At 31.5% G+C, this 20442-nt stretch overlaps 2 protein-coding genes across 4 annotated transcripts in view; one reads left to right on the top strand and one right to left on the bottom strand.

Annotated features, from left to right (window-relative positions):
* The window catches only part of LOC140441359 (TBC1 domain family member 1-like), a 515776-nt gene that overhangs the window by 286246 nt on the left and 209088 nt on the right, over positions 1-20442 (top strand). The gene's annotated exons all lie outside the window — the stretch shown is intronic.
* LOC140441358 (fasciclin-1-like) overlaps positions 1-20442 on the bottom strand; it is a 43688-nt gene that overhangs the window by 8091 nt on the left and 15155 nt on the right. For both annotated transcript variants that reach the window (XM_072532027.1, XM_072532028.1), the window contains 2 exons: positions 19219-19439; positions 7827-8264 (listed from right to left, as the gene is read on the bottom strand). In XM_072532027.1, the coding sequence (XP_072388128.1) occupies positions 7827-8264; positions 19219-19439 (659 nt within the window). The remainder of the gene's footprint in view (positions 1-7826; positions 8265-19218; positions 19440-20442) is intronic.

The raw sequence follows: 20442 nt of genomic DNA, 5'->3' as shown, positions 1-20442 counted from the left end.
TTAACTACGCAGCTATGTTACGTTGTTTTTTTTTAATTACCTTATATATATATATATATATATATATATATATATATATATATATATATATATATATATATATATATATAAGGATTGTAATTGATTAATTGAATGGATATGGAGGCAAACCCAGGTGACTGATGTAATCCAAAGAATAAAATCCCTGAAATGGCAATGGGCAGGACATATGGCAAGAAGAACAGATAACAGATGGACCACTAGAACAACTATGTGGTACCCCAGGAACGCTAAGAGACCAAAGAGGCGCCCGAATCTCAGATGGGATTATGATATTAGAAAATTAACAGGAACAACGTGGTCTCGAATAGCACAAGATAGAAAAATATGGGCGCAAATGAGCGCAAATTATTAGAACAACGTATAACTAAGACATCGTCGAATAATAATAAGAACATAGAATAACATTGAAATAAGGGAGGCTGCACCGTAATTGGAAACGGTTGATAAAGCTGCACATGATGATGATGGTGATGATGATGATATATATATATATATATATATATATATATATATATATATATATATATATATATATATATATATATATATATATATATATATATATATATATATATATATATATATATATATGGGACAACAGTACAAATTCGTCAAATAAAAAATTTATTTAAAATTTTTTTAAAAAAGGTATATATTAAAACACCCTATCGGGCTGCATCACACACTGAACGTTTTTGAAATTATTATTCCATCATCAGTGCCATCCTAAAAGTTTATAACCACTTTAATTAAAGAAAACATTAAATTTTAAATTTTGACCAAGGTTAATACAAAAATGTGCTTAATACTTACTGGATGTACATGTTTTGAACCACTAAATACTTGGGTAAAAACCCTTTAAATGTTGTTAAATTGAATTTGAGTTACATTATTTGATTTTATATAGTAGGAGGTTTAAGTTACAAAAGGAATAGATAACATGGCAACTTATAACTCCACTGGAGGTTGCTAGTCCTGCGACAATGTGTCTACGAGGACTTGTTGTTAGCAACTAATTGAAATGACATTAATGACATGTTAGGACGGAAGTCGGAACAAAGCGTCAATGTAACTTGAGGTATTTGTCTAAATATGACAGTAGCCAGCAATATTTTAAAATCGAGTTTTTGAAAAAAAAGTTAAAATAATAATAATAATAACACTAGCAACCATCAATATGTTGTAGTTTGAAGTATGAATTTATCCTAAATTTACGTTGGGAAATTTGAAAAATTTCTTAATAATGTAGGTGAACTGAAGTTTGGCAAAAATTTGTTTGTGGATACTGGTTGGCAATCAACTATAAAGATATCTGAATTCAGTAGTGGTGAACTAAAGATTTTTACAAAAGTCCCTTTATGTTTTTCAATATTTGGTACCTGTAATATAGAAAGCAGATATGTGTAGGGAGTTGGGTTCTTTAAAATTTTATTATTGCAGAATGAAATGTTAACTGATGTATTTGAGAGTGCTATTGTGATGAGAGTGTAAATAGAATAAATTTTGTAATGTACTGTTCATATAGTACTTAACTTATAACTTAAGTAGAAAAGGTTAAATCCCTCTATGTTAAAAAGAAACATTTGGTGCCTGAAAAGTATAAAAAGTATAAGTTATAAGTTCATGAAAATAAATAACTTATTAAGTGTTAAAGGATAAAGTTATTTATTGTGTATTGATATAATATGTAAAACCAAACAAAAATTGATGGGCTAAAGGTGGCTTTGTAATATATTGTTCGTATACTACTTAACTTTTAACTTAAGTAGAAAAGACCCTATATGTTAAAAAGCAACATTTAGTACCTGAGAAGTGTAAGAAGTATAAGTTATAAGTTCATGAGCATAAGGTGGATAGATAAAGTTAATAGAATATTATTGTGTGTTGACATAATATGTAAAAACAATAAAAACTGATGGGCTATAGGTGGCTCTGTTTTGCTAAAATTATAATATGTGATGTTTTAATATTGATGTGAGAAGAGAAAAGACTCTACAAGAGGCTTAGATCTCCAGAGATCTGAAACCATACCCTAAGGGATGGTTTAAAGTGATTAAAGTGTGAGGATTACTGTAATATTGTGAGATATATGCATTTTTACCGAGTGAAATATTGATTGATGTGTGTAATTATGTGGATTGATGTAGGAAGTGGTTAGAATGCTTGGTTGATTTAAATACTGCTAGTATTTTACTTAACTTATAATTTAAGTAAATTATACATGTTTATATATTACATTTGGAACCTGAAATTTTTTAATGGGTATCTAAGTTATAAGAAGTAATATGTGGAAATGACAAGAGTTGATTAAAAATTTTTTTTTGTTAACACGTTCAGCTCCGTCCCTTTTTTTAAAAGAAAACAGTGGGCCACTGAGATGTATTCGTGTAAACTCATTAATTTTTAAGGTACACTTTAAAAAGTCATTTAAATTAAATATGGACACAAAAAAATTAATGGGGTCATAAAATAAGCTCACCGCGTGAGTCGGGTTGGTGGCCATAGGGGTTGTGAGTTGAACTTAAAAAAAATAATAAGCTGATTGAGAAAAAATATAATTATGAACCTAGATAACTAACATAAGTAATTATTAAATGGCGACAACGTCAAGAAAACAAACTATCTAATTTTCAATTTCTTCATGAAAACGTCTAAAACAATTTTCTAAGCACAATCCCGGATATTCAGGTCACTCCGCAAAATAAAACAATGAGTCATTTCTTTCTATTTTAGTTTGCCAGCAATATTTACACCGTCGTTGTTTTGTAATACCATTAGCTGATTTAGGGCAATGGGATGGCAATTGAAACGTCAAAATTTTTCTTGACTTAAGGGATTTTTAGGTTTGGTCCCAAAAGACTATCAATCGCCGACAATCGAAAGTCGTACAATGATATTTTTGTATTAGAATTATTATGGAAATACGAGTATTATGCGTTGATTAGCATAATTTGAAAAATATTTATGCCTATTTTTTTATACCACCTTATAGTTCTGTGTTCGCAACCATAATAATTTAACATCTGGTCGCCTAAGTTAATGCCACCTTTGTTTTTGTTATATTTAGCGACTAAACGGGGCTTTTCTTTATCAATTTCTTTCCCAGATATTGTTGGAACCATTTCATGACCAAATTCGGAAGAGATCATTAAAATATCTCGCTGAGTTTTCCATTTACACACACATATCCCTTTATTATTGTAAGCACTCACCAGTTCATTTTGTTTTAATTTTCGATAAACAATTTCGTGTGGATATTCCGTTTTTCCTGTTCTCAATGTTCATGTAAGATAAGTTTTAATCGAAAGTAATTTTTTAAACAATGGAACACTATTATAAAAATTATCCCAATCGAATACCGTCATTCTGTCTATATTTGTTATAATTTGTGAAAAATCCGCCGAGATAACATTCATACATTGTCATATACTCAGAATAAAATTTAACATCAAAATTCGAAAACCAAACATAAACTCTAGTATTTGCCAGTGTTTTCGAGCGGCCAGCAGATATTTGTTGTAATTCGTGAAAAATCCACCGAGACAACGTTTATATATTTCATATAGTCGAAGACCGCGCGACTCGCGTTGGTGGCCTCTGAAGCTATATTCACTGTCGCGTTGTCGGACCTGAACGTGTTAAATGTGTTTTAACAGATTATTGAAGATTGACCAAATTGATGTGTATAAGGTGAAACTATTTGGTTAGAGTTGTAATTTGTGTTGTTTTATTGTTGTTGTGATAGGGAAATTGGCTGAACAAGACGTTACTAAAGAGTTATGATTGATAAGAGGAGATTCAGATGTGTGGCTAGACTTTAGATGGACCATGCAATTATCTGGATATGTGAATATGAAGGGATCTATACGAGTGAGGGATTGAATTATTTTGGGATTGTGAATGGTTCATGGAGGAGAAAGTAGAATAGTCTGATCTGAACTTAGTTATGTCACAAAATGAGCACGAAGAACATTAGGTATAGGGGTCAGACGTGAAGTTTAGAATCCCAGAAAGAAATAGGGAATGATATAAAAGTTAAATGTATTGAACGAGAAATTTGGGGTGGGCTGAGAAAGATGAATAAATGATAAAAGGAGAATTATTAATGTAAATTTTAATGTAGCAGTAGAAATTGAGGATGTGGGTCATGAGAATAGTTAGCGATGGAGGGGAAGGAAGTCTCGATTGAATGAGACATGGCAATTAACACAATTTGGACTTCTCTGCTTCTTTTTGATAATTTCAAGATCTTCATATAAGTCTGGTTTGAGAAAGTTTTTTTGGGGGGTATTCTAAATAAGTGATACGTCTTCTGGGATATTGAGGGTGTGGTTATGTTCTTTTAGATGTTAAGAGAAAGTGAAAGTGTTTTCTCTTTTTGTGTGCTCTAGAGACTGTGAAGACAATGATCTAAATGTTCTTCCTATGTAGGTAGCATCACAATCTGAATATTTTAGTCTATAAACACCACTATGGTTCATATAATTGATATGGTCTTTGGAATTAGATATACACTGACCCAAATTATTATGTACTTTATTGATGTTCTGTATTGATGTTTTCACCTGAACGTTTTATGAGATTTCGAATATCTCCAGAAAGACTATCATGATGATATGGAAGTGAAACGTAATTAGGTTTAGTGGTAGGGTCTCTGGGGAACGCAGTCTCCTGCAGGGTTTTAAGGCATCTTCTATGGATGAGTTTATTGATGATATTTTGATCATATCCATTATTGACTGCTATTTGTCTGAGAATATTAAATTGTTTTTTTTTATCTCAACTGAGAAAGTGTAATGGTTTAAAAGTGATGGATGTAACTGTGAAAAGCTACATATTTGTGTGACATAGGGTGATTTGAAGAGAAGGATATTACATGGTTGATCTGTGTGGTTTTCCTATAGATACTAAAGTCGAAATGATCTTTTAATCTTGAGTGGTCTTCTGCTGGATTTAGTTAATTTTAGAAAGTAATAGTTCAGCTGAGTTAGAGTTACCTGAAATCAAAATTAAGCGAAACCAATGGAGTATTTCAGGATTTTTTATGATCTGTGTGGATTCTAAATGATCCATAAATATATCAGCTAGTATAGGAGAAAGATAGCTGCCCATGTCTAAGCCATTAGGTTGTTTGTAGTATTTGTTGTAACAAACAAAGAAATCTTGATTTAAGCAAAGTTGTAATAGTTTGACAATGGAGTTGGTGGTAGACAAGGTGATGGAATTGGCACTTAGAAGAGAGTGAACCAGATTAATTGTTTCTTGTTTAGGCACAGAAGTAAATAGATTACTGACATCAAATGAAAGTATAGTAGTATTGGGGCGAAGATTAATCTGTTGTCGGTTATTGACTAGATGACTGGTGTTTTTGACTGAGAAATGGGGGGTAAAGTTCGTGATGTTGTTTATAAGATTCAATATAAATTTTGATAGAATGAAAACTGGAGCCTTTATGAAACTAATCACCGGACGAATGGGAATACCCTCCTTATGTATCTTAGGAAAACCATACAGTCTGGGTGTTAATGGGTTTACCGGGAAGTTTGTAGTATGGTGCAAAATGTTCGGAGAAGAAATCTGTGAAGTGTTTGATATTTTCTTTTAAATTATTTATGAACTTTTTTGAGGGGTCTGTTGTGAGTAAAGAGAAGTTATTATTAGTGAGTAAAGTAGAGACTTTATCACTATATGAGGTTTGATCTAATATCACTAGGCAGTTACGTTTGTCAGCTTTGCCGATGACTAAATTGGCTTGATTTTGCTTTTGATAGATTTAAGGATATTTAGATGTTTATTGTGTTTGTTTTAAGCAAATTGGGGAAAGGAAGGTGTGAAATGACTATGTTGGGAGGTGGAAGATAAGTTGATATATAGACCACCAGCTTATTGAAAATGGAAAATTGCCGAAACGTTAACGCAATAATTAAGTAGTTTTATTTACAACAGACCGACAAACCCAGAACATAAAAAGTTTATATTTAAATATTCACGGTCAATATATATATATATATATATATATATATATATATATATATATATATATATATACATATATATATATATATATATATATAAATATATATATATATATAAAATAAAGTTTTATTTTGAGGTTGCAGTCATTAATAGGGCAGGAAAGTAAAACTCTTTGTTCTTTATCAAGCTTTCGCAAAATTTATTTGCTTCTTCAGGATATGCTAAAATGTGATATCAGTAAATACAATGAAATAAGAATTAAATTACGAAAATTAATACTATAATTTTCTAATATTAGATTTTCTGACTATAAATACTACAATTTCAAAAAATTTAAATATTCATATTTGGCGTCACTTTGTACGTAACCATAATAACAATCAAGAGCTAGTTGTCAACAACAAAAAATATAATAAACAGAAACGAGTGTCTTTCTGACATAAATCAAACATCAACATAATCAATGTCATTATGAATTTATACAAAATTAGATAAAATTAAAATATTGTACTTACTATATAATTTTGATAAATTAAGTTTTAAATGTTTTGTAAATTTGAAAATTTAATGGATTAACCTCATGTTGTAAGTTTTTATACTAGTTTTATACAATGCTATTTAATTCTTATTTCATTGTATTTACTGATATCACATTTTAGCATATCCTGAAGAAGCAAATAAATTTTGCGAAAGCTTGATAAAGAACAAAGAGTTTTACTTTCCTGCCCTATTAATGACTGCAACCTCAAAATAAAACTTTATTTTACATAACGTGTCAGTCAATACTACCTAACTACTTTATATATATATATATATATATATATATATATATATATATATATATATATATATATATATATATATATATATATATACACGAAGAATCCCTCTGTATATGTAGACAGCAAAAAATACGACCGTTGATTAAATTTAAAATATATTCAATGGTTGAATAGCAGAGGTTTTATCGGTCAATAATTGGCAAAAATGAAAGTCGTCAACTACTTTATTGATTTATTCGAATACGTTTCGCTATTATTTTTAAAAGCATCATCAGTTCACTACAAATAAAAAAATTTTAGTATATAAGTAAACAACTAACCGAGTTCATACTTACAAAAACCATTTGTAGGATTTTTAGATGTTATGAAAACTCTACGATAACTTAACATCAAAGATTAACAACTAAACGAGAGAAACGAAACAAAAAAATACAAGAAAAACGGTAAGAACACTATTGTTCATTTAATTTTAACCGATGGCTTCATTTGAATGTTGGTTTAAGCTCTTCCGAGGGTCAAACCACACTAATCTTTTCGATTGTTTTCTATCAGCTCTAGGATGTCATAATTTTCACATGTGGATCACTGTAGTACATGTGTGTCTTTGGAATGCAGGGAGGAGGTACGATTATTGAGGGAATTAGCGAGCGGAATGGGGACAGACCTTTTTTTTATAAAGGATTCTTTTTTTCTTTTTCTTTAAAAAACAAACAAACAAAAAAATGGAAAGAAGAATGGGAATCAAGTTACTGTCTTGTAAGGGGTTTTTTTATTTTCTTATTTAGGGACGATGGATGTTTTGGAAAAAAACATCTATCGTCCCTAAATATAAAAAGAACGATGAAACTAAAAGACAGCAAAAAACAGAAAAAAATAAAAATAAAATGCAACGGAATCATAATTTTATGTTATTTTATAGGTCTCTGATAAATAATTATTTTTTGTCTTAAGGTTATTTTATGTCTTTTTTTCTTAAACAACTTTTCCCTTTTATTTTGTTATATCTTATATGTATATTTTAATTACCTCTGAATAAAATTCTCCGTGTCCTAAAACACCTCGTATTAATCCTTTTACAAATAGGCGTTTATCTTTTTCTTCAAAAGAAATAGCGATGTACAGCATCTCGTCATTAGCCAATGATTCAAACAATAAATTTTTTGTAGTAGATCTTGTAAATAATACATTAAACGGTACAACGTGTCCTAAAATAATATTTTTATTCATCATTTTAAACTTCGCAGGTCCGATTCCAGAATCAACAGGTATAAAATAGGTATGTCCAGCATTTTGTTTAAAAACATACTGAAGTTTAGTTTCCTGGATCTTGGTAAGGAATTGGGATACAGTATTGGCAGATCCCAAGTTCCATTTAAATAACGTAGTTAAGAATTCGAAAGCACTTGGAGATGCTGTAGGAAATTTGATTACAGGATCGAGGACTTCGTCTATCATATGAAGAATCTAAAAAATGTAATGCGATTTAAAACAACGTAGATTAGATAATCTACAATAAATTTGTTATTTATTGCTACTTGTTGTTTGTTACTTTCACGTGTACTTTTAAAAGAGGTTGAGTATAAATCAATGCAAATAAGAAAATAATATTCGCAAGTCATAAAAGTATAGCTAGTGAGATAAAACGCGATATAACAATCATAAACGCATAGGTCAATTGTTGTTGTTTATAGACATTCTCAAGGAAGTACATTGTTACGTAAATTAAAATTTCATAGTTAAAAATAACATCATACGGCTTTTGGGGCAAATGGGAATTACTTTTGGATACTGTACTAAAGTTTTCTGCCAGATTTCAGACAGGAAATTTGGTATAACTACATGAGCTAGGAAGACAAATATTCTCAAAATTAAGTTAAGTAGTAAATCTGTTTTATATAAGATCTCTGCCATAATTCAATAGATCTTTTATTTTGTCCTGGTATAAACATTGTTCTTTATACAAGCTTTATCTGTAAGAACTAGAATGAGGTTATTCAGACGTATTTGGGCCAGAGACAGAGACAGGGAATGGATTATCATCAGTAGTCGGTCGTTTTATATTTGGATTCGTAGAATCAGAAGAGTTACTTGTGGGCCATTCTTTTTTTTATTTACCTACTTAATTACTCAGTGGCGTAACAACCCTTAGTGGGTTTTAGCCGACTCGACAACATGCCTTCACTGTTTTCTGTCTTAAGAACCTCCATCCAATTTTCCACGCCCATAGTGCTTAGATCTCCTGCTATATTATCTCGTCACCGGAGACGAGGGCGTCCGCGTGGTCTCCTTCCAGTTGGGACTTCCTCCCACACCAGTCTTACTGTTCGTTCGTCAGAATGTTTTCTGAGGTGTCCTGCCCATTGGAGTCTTCTGGACTTTATTTCTTTTATGATGTTGGCATCTGGGTAAAGTTCTTCGACCTCTTTGTTAGTTCTCATCCTATATTGTCCTGATGCTTCATCCAGCACAGGGCCAAAAATTTTCCTTAGGATTTTTCTTTCCCAAACACATAGTCTCCCTTCGTTTGTCTTTGTTATCGTCAACGTTTAGCTTCCATACATCACAGCGGGTATGGTTGTTTTATAGACCTTTATCTTCGTACGTCTTGTTAGTTGTTTAGATTTTATAAGGTTTTGGAGGGCAAAAAGACATCTGTTGCCAGCCTGGATCCTGTAGTTTATTTCTTGTGATCCGTTATTGTCTTCAGTTATTGTTGTTCCAAGAGACTTGAATTCTCTAACGCGCTCAAAGTTAAAGTCATCGATGGTGATGTTCTGACCGATTCTGTCTCTGCTTTGGTTATTGCGGCTCATATATATATATATATATATATATATATATATATATATATATATATATATATATATATATATATATATATATATATATATATATATTTCGTCCTGTTTTTGTTGATTTGGAGCCCCATCTTCTCTGCTTCCTTCTCGAACCTCACGAAAGTCTCCTTCATCCTTAATCGTCTGTTTCCTATTAGATCGATATCGTCTGCAAATGCCAGTAGTAAGTTTGGTCCTTCTCGATGAAATACTGTGTTCGGTTTTTTGATTCTTGCACTTCTGATTATGTGTTCCAGTTTTGTTTTGTTTACGATTTCATTTTATTTTCACTATTTGGGACACAATAATATTAGGCACAGGCGGTGCGCCTATATCGTGTCAAGGATGTTATCCTCCAGAGTTCGCCAGCTCTATGAAGTATCGTTTAGATAACACTTTTCTTTCTGTTCCTCCATCTCATGAATATTAAGGTTACCATTAAGCATTGTTACTTTATTTGAACTAGTGGGGGATTATTTAAAAGGTTAGCAGAATATTTAGTTTATTCTTAACATATATTTGTTTTATAATGCACTGGGGAAAATCTTTTATATGCCCCGTTTCTATCCTATATATAAGCTTCGTCGTAGTTCTGCTTACATTGGATTGTAAAATTGGTTCTCGTGCGTTGAGAATAATTAGTGAGTTAATAGAAGTCGCTTGAATCAAGAGGTCAATATTTATTTGGTATTAACCTTCACAACTAAATAAACACACACGTCGCGAGCCGATATAGAATTGCAAAAGACACGATTGTTTTGATAATTAAATATTGCGAAGTACAAAAAAGACAATTAATTATTAGACCATACCTATAAATAGGTAGGTATAATAATTATTTACTAATTGAGTCACTTTTTCTTTATTTTCCTGTTTCTTTTTTTTTATTAATGAGTATGTTTTCTCTAGTATTTTTTTTAATCTTAATTATGGGTTCACAGGTAGTTTATTTTTATTTATATTAACCTACCCTAACGTGCGCACAACAAATTTGCGATGAAAAGGCCTAAGCGTCTATATTCGTTGTTAACCCTAGAAAGGTGGACTATCGTAAATTTGACGACGCTCCTCGGTTTTCGCCGCAGTTCGGGTGCAGTCGCGTAACCTCTGCCCATACACTTCTCAGTAGCTGTTTCTTTAGTATTGATTTAACAGGCGGTGAGTGCGTTTCTCCACTACTGTATTTATGTATTAGATTTTTTGAGGGCACGTCGTCAATTTTACGAAAGTCCACCTTCTACGTTAGTTTTTTTCTCTCAAGTTTATTTGGACGCCGGTGACGTTTTTGGTAAGTCATTATCTAATTCTTTTTTATATTTGTAGTAAATATTATTTTATTTAATTGTAGCACTATGTCATCACGAAAACCTTTAACGGCAAGTGAAATAAACGATGAAATACAGCGTATAATGAATGGTGAAGATAGTGAGCAGGAACCTTTTGAAGATAGTGGAAGTGACTGGGAGTTAGAAGAAGATGCTTTGGAGTTTGAATCGGACGATTCAGATGAAGAAGATGACTCTAAAAATAGTGATAATTCCAAAATTTTCCAGCCATCCAGTGTATCCAGTTCATCTGTAAATTTAATGGATGCAAATATAAAAGCAATAGTGGTGGAAAGCGAAAAATCTACAGAAGAAGTACCTGGAACATCAGGTGAGAACTCCACTGTTTCTCAGTTTATTGTAAATCCGGGAAAGGCTCTAAAAGGTAAAAACGGGCATAAGTGGTCAAACAAAATACCTTCATTGTCAAAAAGAACGGCAGCTAGAAATATTATTCATTTTATAGCTGGTCCCAAAGGAAATGCCAAAAACTACACAAAAGTTGAAGAATATTTCTTACATTTTTTTTCAGAGGATATATTATGTCGTACTCTGTTACACTCAAATACTGAAATTACAAGACAATCTAAAAAATATGCCAGTCGTCCTAATATTTCTGACATGAGTAAAAATGAGCTACAAGCTTTATTGGCAATTTTGATAATGTCTGCAGCAAATAAAGACAGTCATCTATCTGTGAAATATATGTTTGACAGTAATATATCAGGAAAATTTTATCAGGCTTGCATGAGTGGTCAGCGTTTTAAATATCTCATAAACTGTCTTAGGTTTGATGAAAAAGAAACACGAAAAGAAAGGCAGCAAGATGATCCTTTTGCGCATATACGCGAAATATGGGACATTTTTATTACCACCTGCAGAGAATCATATACACCTTCATCCTATTTGACTATTGATGAACAGTTAGTAGGATTTCGAGGACGTTGCCCTTTTCGAATGTATTTACCTGATAAACCTAATTCGTATGGTCTCAAAATCGTAATGATGTGTGACAGCTCTTCGAAATATATGATCGATGCTATTCCTTATTTAGGCAAGAAAACCAATACAAATGGTTTGCCGTTGGGTACATATTTTGTAAAGGAACTTACAAAATCAGTTCATGGTAGTAACAGAAATATTACCATGGACAACTGGTTTACATCAGTTAGCTTAGCAGAGGAGTTATTAAAAGATCAGTACAAACTGACAATTATCGGAACTCTTCGCAAAAATAAAAGAGAAATTCCACAGGAATTGTTAAATGTAAAGAACAGAGTCCCCAATACATCTATGTTTTGTTTTGATAAAAGAAAGACATTGGTATCATATATGCCAAAGAAAAATAAGGTAGTTTTACTTCTTTCAACACTTCACGAAGGTGCTGATGTTTCCAAAATAAATGGCAAACCCACTATAATAACTGATTATAATGGAACAAAAGGCGGAGTGGATACATTTGATCAAATGTGTTCGAATATGAATGCGGGTCGTAAAACGAGGAGATGGCCTTTGTGTATCTTCTATAATATGATAAATATTGCAAGTATTAACTCGTATGTTATTTACACCACAAACACATTAAAAGCAAACAGAACAGTTTTATCCAGATACGAATATATGGTTGAATTGGCTCGTCATCTCGCCGAACCCTGGCTGAGAGAACGATTGTGTATTCCAACTTTACGTCGAAATCTTAAGCAAAATATTAAAGATGTCCTCAAAATTTCCGAAGAAGTTGAACGTCCGTTACCTGAAAAAAAGAAACGCAAGGCATGTTTCCATTGTCCGAGTAAAAAGAGGCGCATGACTACCACATATTGCAACCAATGCCATCACGCTATATGTGGCGAACACCGAGGTAATATATGTACAATGTGTGCAAACGAGTAGTGTACATCGACTTTATTTATATGTGTACCACTTACTAATACTTACATTTTTTCTAATTTATTGTAATAAAAGTGTTTATAATTATATTTGTATTTTTTTTTCAATTTTTTGTTAGATGTCGTAAAAATTACGATAGTCCACCATAACTGTCAGTAAATAATAGTCCACCTTTCTAGGGTTAATACGCAGTAAGCTACGGTGTGCGTATGCGTACTTGTATCAGTGTGACTCAGCTCCAATAGCAAAATGCAGAAAATAAATTTATTTTTAATTCCCTGAAATTCAAATATGTATTTATTTGGAGGACCAAACGTTAACGTATCACACAATGTGTATGACAATGTGGGTGTTAAAATAATATAAGTATAAATTAATCAACAGAAAAAAAATCTGGTGGTTAGTAATTATTTTTCATGACCTCGTTAATGATACATGTTGGAAAGAAGGGGGAATCTTTGATAAAATCTTGTATTTTGTAGGGCAAATATTTCTTTAACTAATTTGGATAATTATCTTGAAAATTAACAAAAAAAACCCGTTAGTAATAAATTTTTGAGAGTCGTCAAATCAACGGTTAGCTACCATAAACGCAAATTGTTGTAAGGACAAAAGTTGGGGTCCTATCAAACTGAAACTACTCACAAAAAATTAGCTTGTTCGTAATAAAGGGTGAAAATGGGCCCAGGATCCCCGACTAGATGACTAGATGACTAGTTGAAAACGCCTGTTTAGAAATAAACATCGACAGATATCACTACTATTTTTCTCTAAAGTCTGCGGGTTTAGAAATAATAAATGTTTTCCTTTCAGTTGCACCATACTACGCATACTATAGATTTTGACCATATGTAGGTTTGCTATCATTTGCTATTATTAGGCATGCATAAATTTAATCTTAAATACTAAATAATAAAAACTAATTATAATAAATTATAATATAATTCTCATGAAATTTTCTCTTATACATGCGAAATGAGGATATTTTACTATTCTTGGATTATCGACAAGTCAATAAAGAATTAACAAAAATAATTAAGCATATAATAAAAGAAGTAAAACCATTGGCCTTATAATAAATCAAGCGAAGTTAAAATGTATAAGTCAAAAGAAAACTAAAGGATGTAAAAACAGAAAAACTGTGGAGTATCGAAAGACTAACATAAGAAATAATTACAAAAATAGAGGGGGAAACGAAAAAAATCGATTTACCAAGAATCTATACACCGTAGAAAAGAAATGTTACAAATAAAAACTAGCTGGGGTAATTTTCAACAAGAATGTTTATTGGCACTATTTCTGTAGAATAAACCGTTCTCTCAGAAACAACGCTTGAAACAAGCAGCGATTTTGAATGTCAGTTACACACTCGAAATCAATTTTAAATAAAATTTGGATCAACTCAACGGTAAAAATTCAATACCTTTTGATCACAGTATTCTATCGACAAAAATCAAAATTCATTTTAAGGGTGCAGCTTTCGTATACAATTTTGTATTTTGTCGGAAATAAAGGCAGTTTTTATAAAGGTGTTAAATAAATAAACGATGCGCGATTTTTGCCATCTTTTAGGATTCTCATAAGACCAACAAAATTTACTTTAATTAACCAGGCATAACAAAATTTTCTTTGTTAGTGCCTAATCTTTAAAAATATAACATTAAATTTTGATTTTGAGCTTTCGTAATACATATGAGGCATTTAAAATATGCCTTAAAAACGCAGAATTTAAACTTTTAAAGTTCAAACGAAGTCTCGATAGGACACTCCAATCAAAAGATATGGAATTTTCACCGTCGAGTTGATATAAGTTTTATTTAAAATTTATTTCGCGTGCGTAACTGATACTCAAAATTGCCGGGGGCTTCCAACGTTGTTTATGAGAGAACGGTTCATTTTACACAAAAAGTGCTTCTACACATTTTTGTTTAAAATTATCTCAGTACATTTTTTATTTAAATTCTTTTGTTTCGATGGCATACAGATTCTTGGTAAATCGATTTTTTCTGTTTTTCCTCCCCTACCATTTGGCGTTTTAGGGGAAAGCCGAGGATAAAGTGGTAAACTTTTTTGTATCTTTTTTGAAGTCTCAAAATTGACAGTCTTTTCAAAATTCAGGTTGTTCGTATAATTGTTAAAATTGTTAAAATTGTTGTGAAAGATAGTTTTCTTGAAGATCTACAAGGAATCAATGTCCTAGATTAAAAAGAAAAGTCAGTAGATATAACGAAGTAACAGAAAATAATGGGAAAATACATGCAGCCTAAAAACCAATGAATAAGAAAATGTAACAATTCTTAAAATAAAATTATGCTATTGTAATTTTTTTAAGCTTTCGGCCTATTAAGCTGAATAAATAAATAAATAAGAAGCATCGTACTAAGGTGCCATCTACTTTGATGGGCATAAAGTAAAACAATTTACTGTCAATTAGTTGCTGAAACGGAAAACTATTTACTAATTAGTTTCTGAAACTTTTATATTGTGGCCGGTTTAAGTGAAATATTATTTTATATGGGCTTAATAGGCTATTCATTCTGTTAAAAAAAAAATAGTGCTAAAAGGAACTACAACGTTAAAGGACTTTTATTATTTCTTATGGTAAATGGGCCCCTAAATATGAAAAAACTGGGCATATAAAGGGGTGCGTTTTTAAAGGGGTGAATTTGTCCCTATGCACTAGGGTGCATCTGTGTGAATTCTATGCAGTATTGAAGTATTCGTACATACACAGCTACAAAAAAGTTGTTCAAAATAAAAAAAATTATTAAAATGTCACCTTTAAAAACAAACAAAGTTTTTTTGTCAATCTCCGGATGTCTCCGGATGATTCTATAACAATACTTTTGGTATATAGATGTAACGATGTTATAAGTATGGGGAGATATTTTCGTGCTGTAAACTGATAAATAAATATATTTATATAAATTAAGATCAACTCGTTTTATTTAAAAACGGTACAATATATGCAAAAAAACAAAGCAAAAAAACAGGAACACACGCGATTTTACTGTTTTGTCCCATAACTTTTTCCACGGGGGTATAGGTATAGGCATTGTTGTACAAAAACGTTATATATTATCCTTTAAAATGACGGTTGGTAAAAGTATTTAGGATTTACACCACCCCAGATACGAATTTTCAAAGTTCGCCACTCACACCATATTTAGATCATTTTCCCATTTTTTCGTAAACATTCTTCTATAATTTTTTTTTAGTTTTTCTAACGCAGTTTTAGGTTTATGCACGGTATATTTAGTTAAAAGAAAAATTAATTACCTTTAAAATGGTCTATAGTAAAATGTTCTGGGTCTAATTTGCAGCAAGATATGTTTCTACAAAGTTTTGGTCTACGCATTACTTAAAGAAAAGCTTATATATATATATATATATATATATATATATATATATATATATATATATATATATATATATATAGAGAGAGAGAGAGAGAGAGAGAGAGACCTTTTTAAATTGTTGTAATTGTCTTTTTCTTATGTGTTAGAGTAGAATAATTTGTCAAGTTTGGTCTTCTACACCATGCAATTTTTATATTTTTTAATAATTGACTCAATCAACGAGCGGTGCGTGAATTTGTCACCTGTGAGTAGAACATCCACGAAAGACAAATCTCAATAACGTAAGTTTTTTACAACCTTTACACTCTTAATAGATTTCGAGGATGCTTTACTAACAGTAGCACTTTATTTCAGTTTTTCCTGATGATGAAAATAAACATTTTCGAAAGCTTGAAACTTAGTTAAAAGAGTACACTTATTTCACCGCTGCAAATCCCAATAAACCTCAAAGCTCCGTTTTTCTAACGTTGTCAGCAAAGACTTCTTTTCCTTTTCTCTTTTGAGATAAAATTAAAAAATATTCAAAATAGTTTGCTACTCCTACCTCAGTGTTTCCCCCAATACCGCTCCTCGTAGGGAATGGTGAAAACGGAAAATATCGCTTTACCAAGAATCTATACGCCGTTGAAAAAAATGTTTCAAACTAGAAATGTAGCTGAGATAATGTTAAATGAAAATGTTTAATGAACCGTTCTCTCAGAAACAACACTTGAACTGACCGACGATTTCAAATGTGTTATGCGTGCGAAATCAATTTTCTAAATAAAATTTTTATCAACTGGACAATTTAATAATTGATGCACTTGGTCTTGATCCTGCGGCAATAGCCATATTGTGAGGTAAAAAGAAACTTATGGAAAGAAATGCGAGGTGAAGAGCCATCGTTTGAGGTGTCCGGTTCGCAGAAATGCACACAGGGTGTCTAGGCGTTACGGTCACCGGTCTGCGGTCTTAGTAACCGAGACGTGCTCTTGTGGAACAACTCTATTTTTATTCCACATAACCAAAGTAAACTTAAACGAACTGCAAACTCTACACTTCCTTTCCTCATTAAGAACGTAAGTTTGCGGTACGTACTCAATCCCTATAGAAAATTCGTAGAGCAGTAGACTCATCGACGTCAATCTGTCAAACGTGGTAAGTTGGCATCTTATTCCTACCTGCGTTCACCTTTTCGCTCGTTGTGGAAATAATGGACGAGTGTTCGGGTAGCAATACAAAAATACTACGGGGATAGTGCAGCTCCACGCTGTCGCATCAACGTACCACTTTCAAATTGTGTCGGACTAGTAGTAGTATGGTATAATTAGACCTAAACCCTGTTCTCTAACACCAAATAGTTCTATATGGTCCACATATATAGTTCACTAAAAGTTACATTATTTCGAGCGTCGGCTGTAAAGTGGAGTCGGATGAGAAGTAGATAAATTAGTAGTTTTTTACGTTTTACGCAAATATTAAACCACGAGGATTAGCGTGAAGAAGGTTTAATACAAAAAATTTTCACGTCAAATTTAAAACCATAAAGGCCACGTTCATAATTGTTCTAAAATCAACGGTTTCAGAGTTAAAGAGGGTGTAAAAGTGGAGATTTATCCCTATTTTTTATATTTTTTGGGCAAATTGCAATATTACTGAAGAAACTTATTTTTTTTAACAGGATTGTGTTTTGTAAATGTAATTTGCTATTTCAGTGGCCAGTGATATGTTAGTGATAAGCCTTTGAAAAATGTGAACCTCGCCACTTTCTTAAGGGGCGCTACTTTTTAAGGGTAAAAAGGCTTCCACGGACATAGTCCATATAAACCTGTGGCACAGAAAAACTCACTCTGAACTTTCTATGGACAATGTTGCATAAATATGTTTCTAACATTAAAATATAACAAAATAATTTTAAATACTCAAAAACATGTTTTGTATAATAATAATGATGGTTATAATAAAATGAGTTTCAAGTTAAGTGATAAATATTTTTTATCAATATTTTAATATTTAAATTATTTATCAGTTCAAATAAAACAGTTACGGATGCATTCGTCTTTGTAAGGACACACTATGAGGGAAAGTAATTTCTCCGAAGGTGCAGCACGTCCTGTTGTAATTAGCCACTGCTATATCTGGTTGGAAGCTCCTGAAGTGGGCTGTAGTGGAGCTAACTTAAGCAAAGAATATACAGGCTGCTTTACAATAGCCTTTAAGTAAGACTGATAGTCAAAAAATCTAGGTCTTTCATGTTCCTGACACCAAACATCGTAAGAAGGAAAGGCTTTGCGGCGTCAGCTACTGCACTGGGGTTATCTTTGGGGTCGTTGAAGACTAGAAGTTTTCTAGCGTCGTTAAACGGTTGAAGAGCGTCGTTGGCGTGCACTTTCCTACACGATGTAATTTTCCTCTTCTTGTAGATAGCTGATACCGTGTCACATACTGTAAAGGCGTATATTACAAGGAGTACCTATATCCTTCATATTTCCCACGCATCGCTGAATGTCAGCAATAGTGTAGACTTTTTGTTGCTGATTGCCTTTCTTTGGTATCACTATTTTCAATTTCTTCTCTGATGGTCTACATATACTTCCTCCGTAACTTTGGAACCCTTTTAGAAGGATTATGGATAGGACCTTTTTTGTTTTAAATTGGAGAAAGAACATTTATTTGTAGTACATTGTTCACGCTAAATAGCATAGTTTTAAAAATATTGACGTAAAACGTAATAAACCATTAATTTACTGATTTCTTTTCTCCTTTCCCAAACCGGACACCACTTCTGCTTTTGCAAGAGAGGGGTGACACGAACGAACTTAATGTCTGTGCTTATGTAGTTAATTATAGATGATCTGTCAAAGTCTATGTTTTTAATTTATAATTCATGCTCATTTAACAGGCAAAAACCTTTTTTACTATTAAATTCTTTCATTCTTAAAATATGGGAGAATTGATTTGAATTTGACACATAAACAAACCAGAGTGAATAAACATTTTTAAAAATTGATCAGGTCGTTACACTTACCTGTTGTTTTCCCATGTCTCCATTTCGGCTTCTGGCGAGATAATTTGACTTATTTTTGAGAATTTTTGCGTTATTTATATATAATTCACCATTATTATGAGTAATCCATAGGGGTGGATTTTCCAAAATTACTGTAGATAAGGAATTAGTTCTATTCAGCATTTCTAAACTTTTGATCTCAAAGCTCATATGGTAGAATGCAAGATCAGAGTTATATTCAACTTAAAAAGAGATAATTAGAAAATTTTTATTAATAAGTTAAATAAAATTAGCAGCATATATTAGTTAAATATTGTATTTTATAGGATTAAACCACAACTTTTTGTAATGAGAATTACATTTTACACTTATTTTGAAATTTCGATTTTCAACGGGGAAATCGTTTTAATTTTCTTTTATTAGAAGAATATTATATTTAACCTGTAAACCAATATGACAGTTGACTTCTCATGTCAAATGTATTTCAAGGATTGCCTCAATACTAAAAAAAAGTAGTTTCTCATTTAAACTTCTGCATTATTATGATTGTGACACGAAGTAAATCATTCAAGTGTTATGATAATGATTAGTGCCGATGGTAATGACAATATAATTTTTAATAAAAAAAAAACTCGAGAGAAACATTTTATTCTTATTGTAAATTTCTTAATTTTTATCCTACATAATTTTTTAAGTGTTCATTTTTAAGAGTATATTTGATCACTTTAAAAAAAATATTAGTTTTTCCAGTATAATTTCCATTAGTATAAATATCACATTCAAGGACGTCTACAATAATAATAATACAAACTATTTTTAGATATTTTTACTTAATTAAAATTTTTGGGTTAAAAACGGTTAAAAATATTTTTTCTTTTTCAAAAGTTTCAATTACGAATAACTCTCAAAGTATTGGGTTACCCAGATAATAATATTCATCAGAAATTTTTGGCTTAAAATTTGATTGTTTATCGATTACTACACATAAATTTTTAAATTTTCAATCCCGACAAGTAGTAGGTTATCCTAAACAAAATAAGACATACACATATACAACTCTGGAGAAATACCAATAGAATGGCTGAAGTCTACGTTAATTACACTTCCAAAAAAACCAGGAGCCAAGACATGCGAAAAATACTGTACGATAAGTATTATAAGTCATCTCCTAAAAATGTTCTTAAAAATAATACATAAAAGAATTTTCAACCTGTGTGAGCAGAAAATTTCTTCCAACCAGTTTGT

This window comes from Diabrotica undecimpunctata, chromosome 5 (genome assembly GCF_040954645.1).
Source record: "Diabrotica undecimpunctata isolate CICGRU chromosome 5, icDiaUnde3, whole genome shotgun sequence".
NCBI classification, from domain to species: domain Eukaryota; kingdom Metazoa; phylum Arthropoda; class Insecta; order Coleoptera; family Chrysomelidae; genus Diabrotica; species Diabrotica undecimpunctata.
This window is presented reverse-complemented; position numbering and strand designations above follow the sequence as displayed.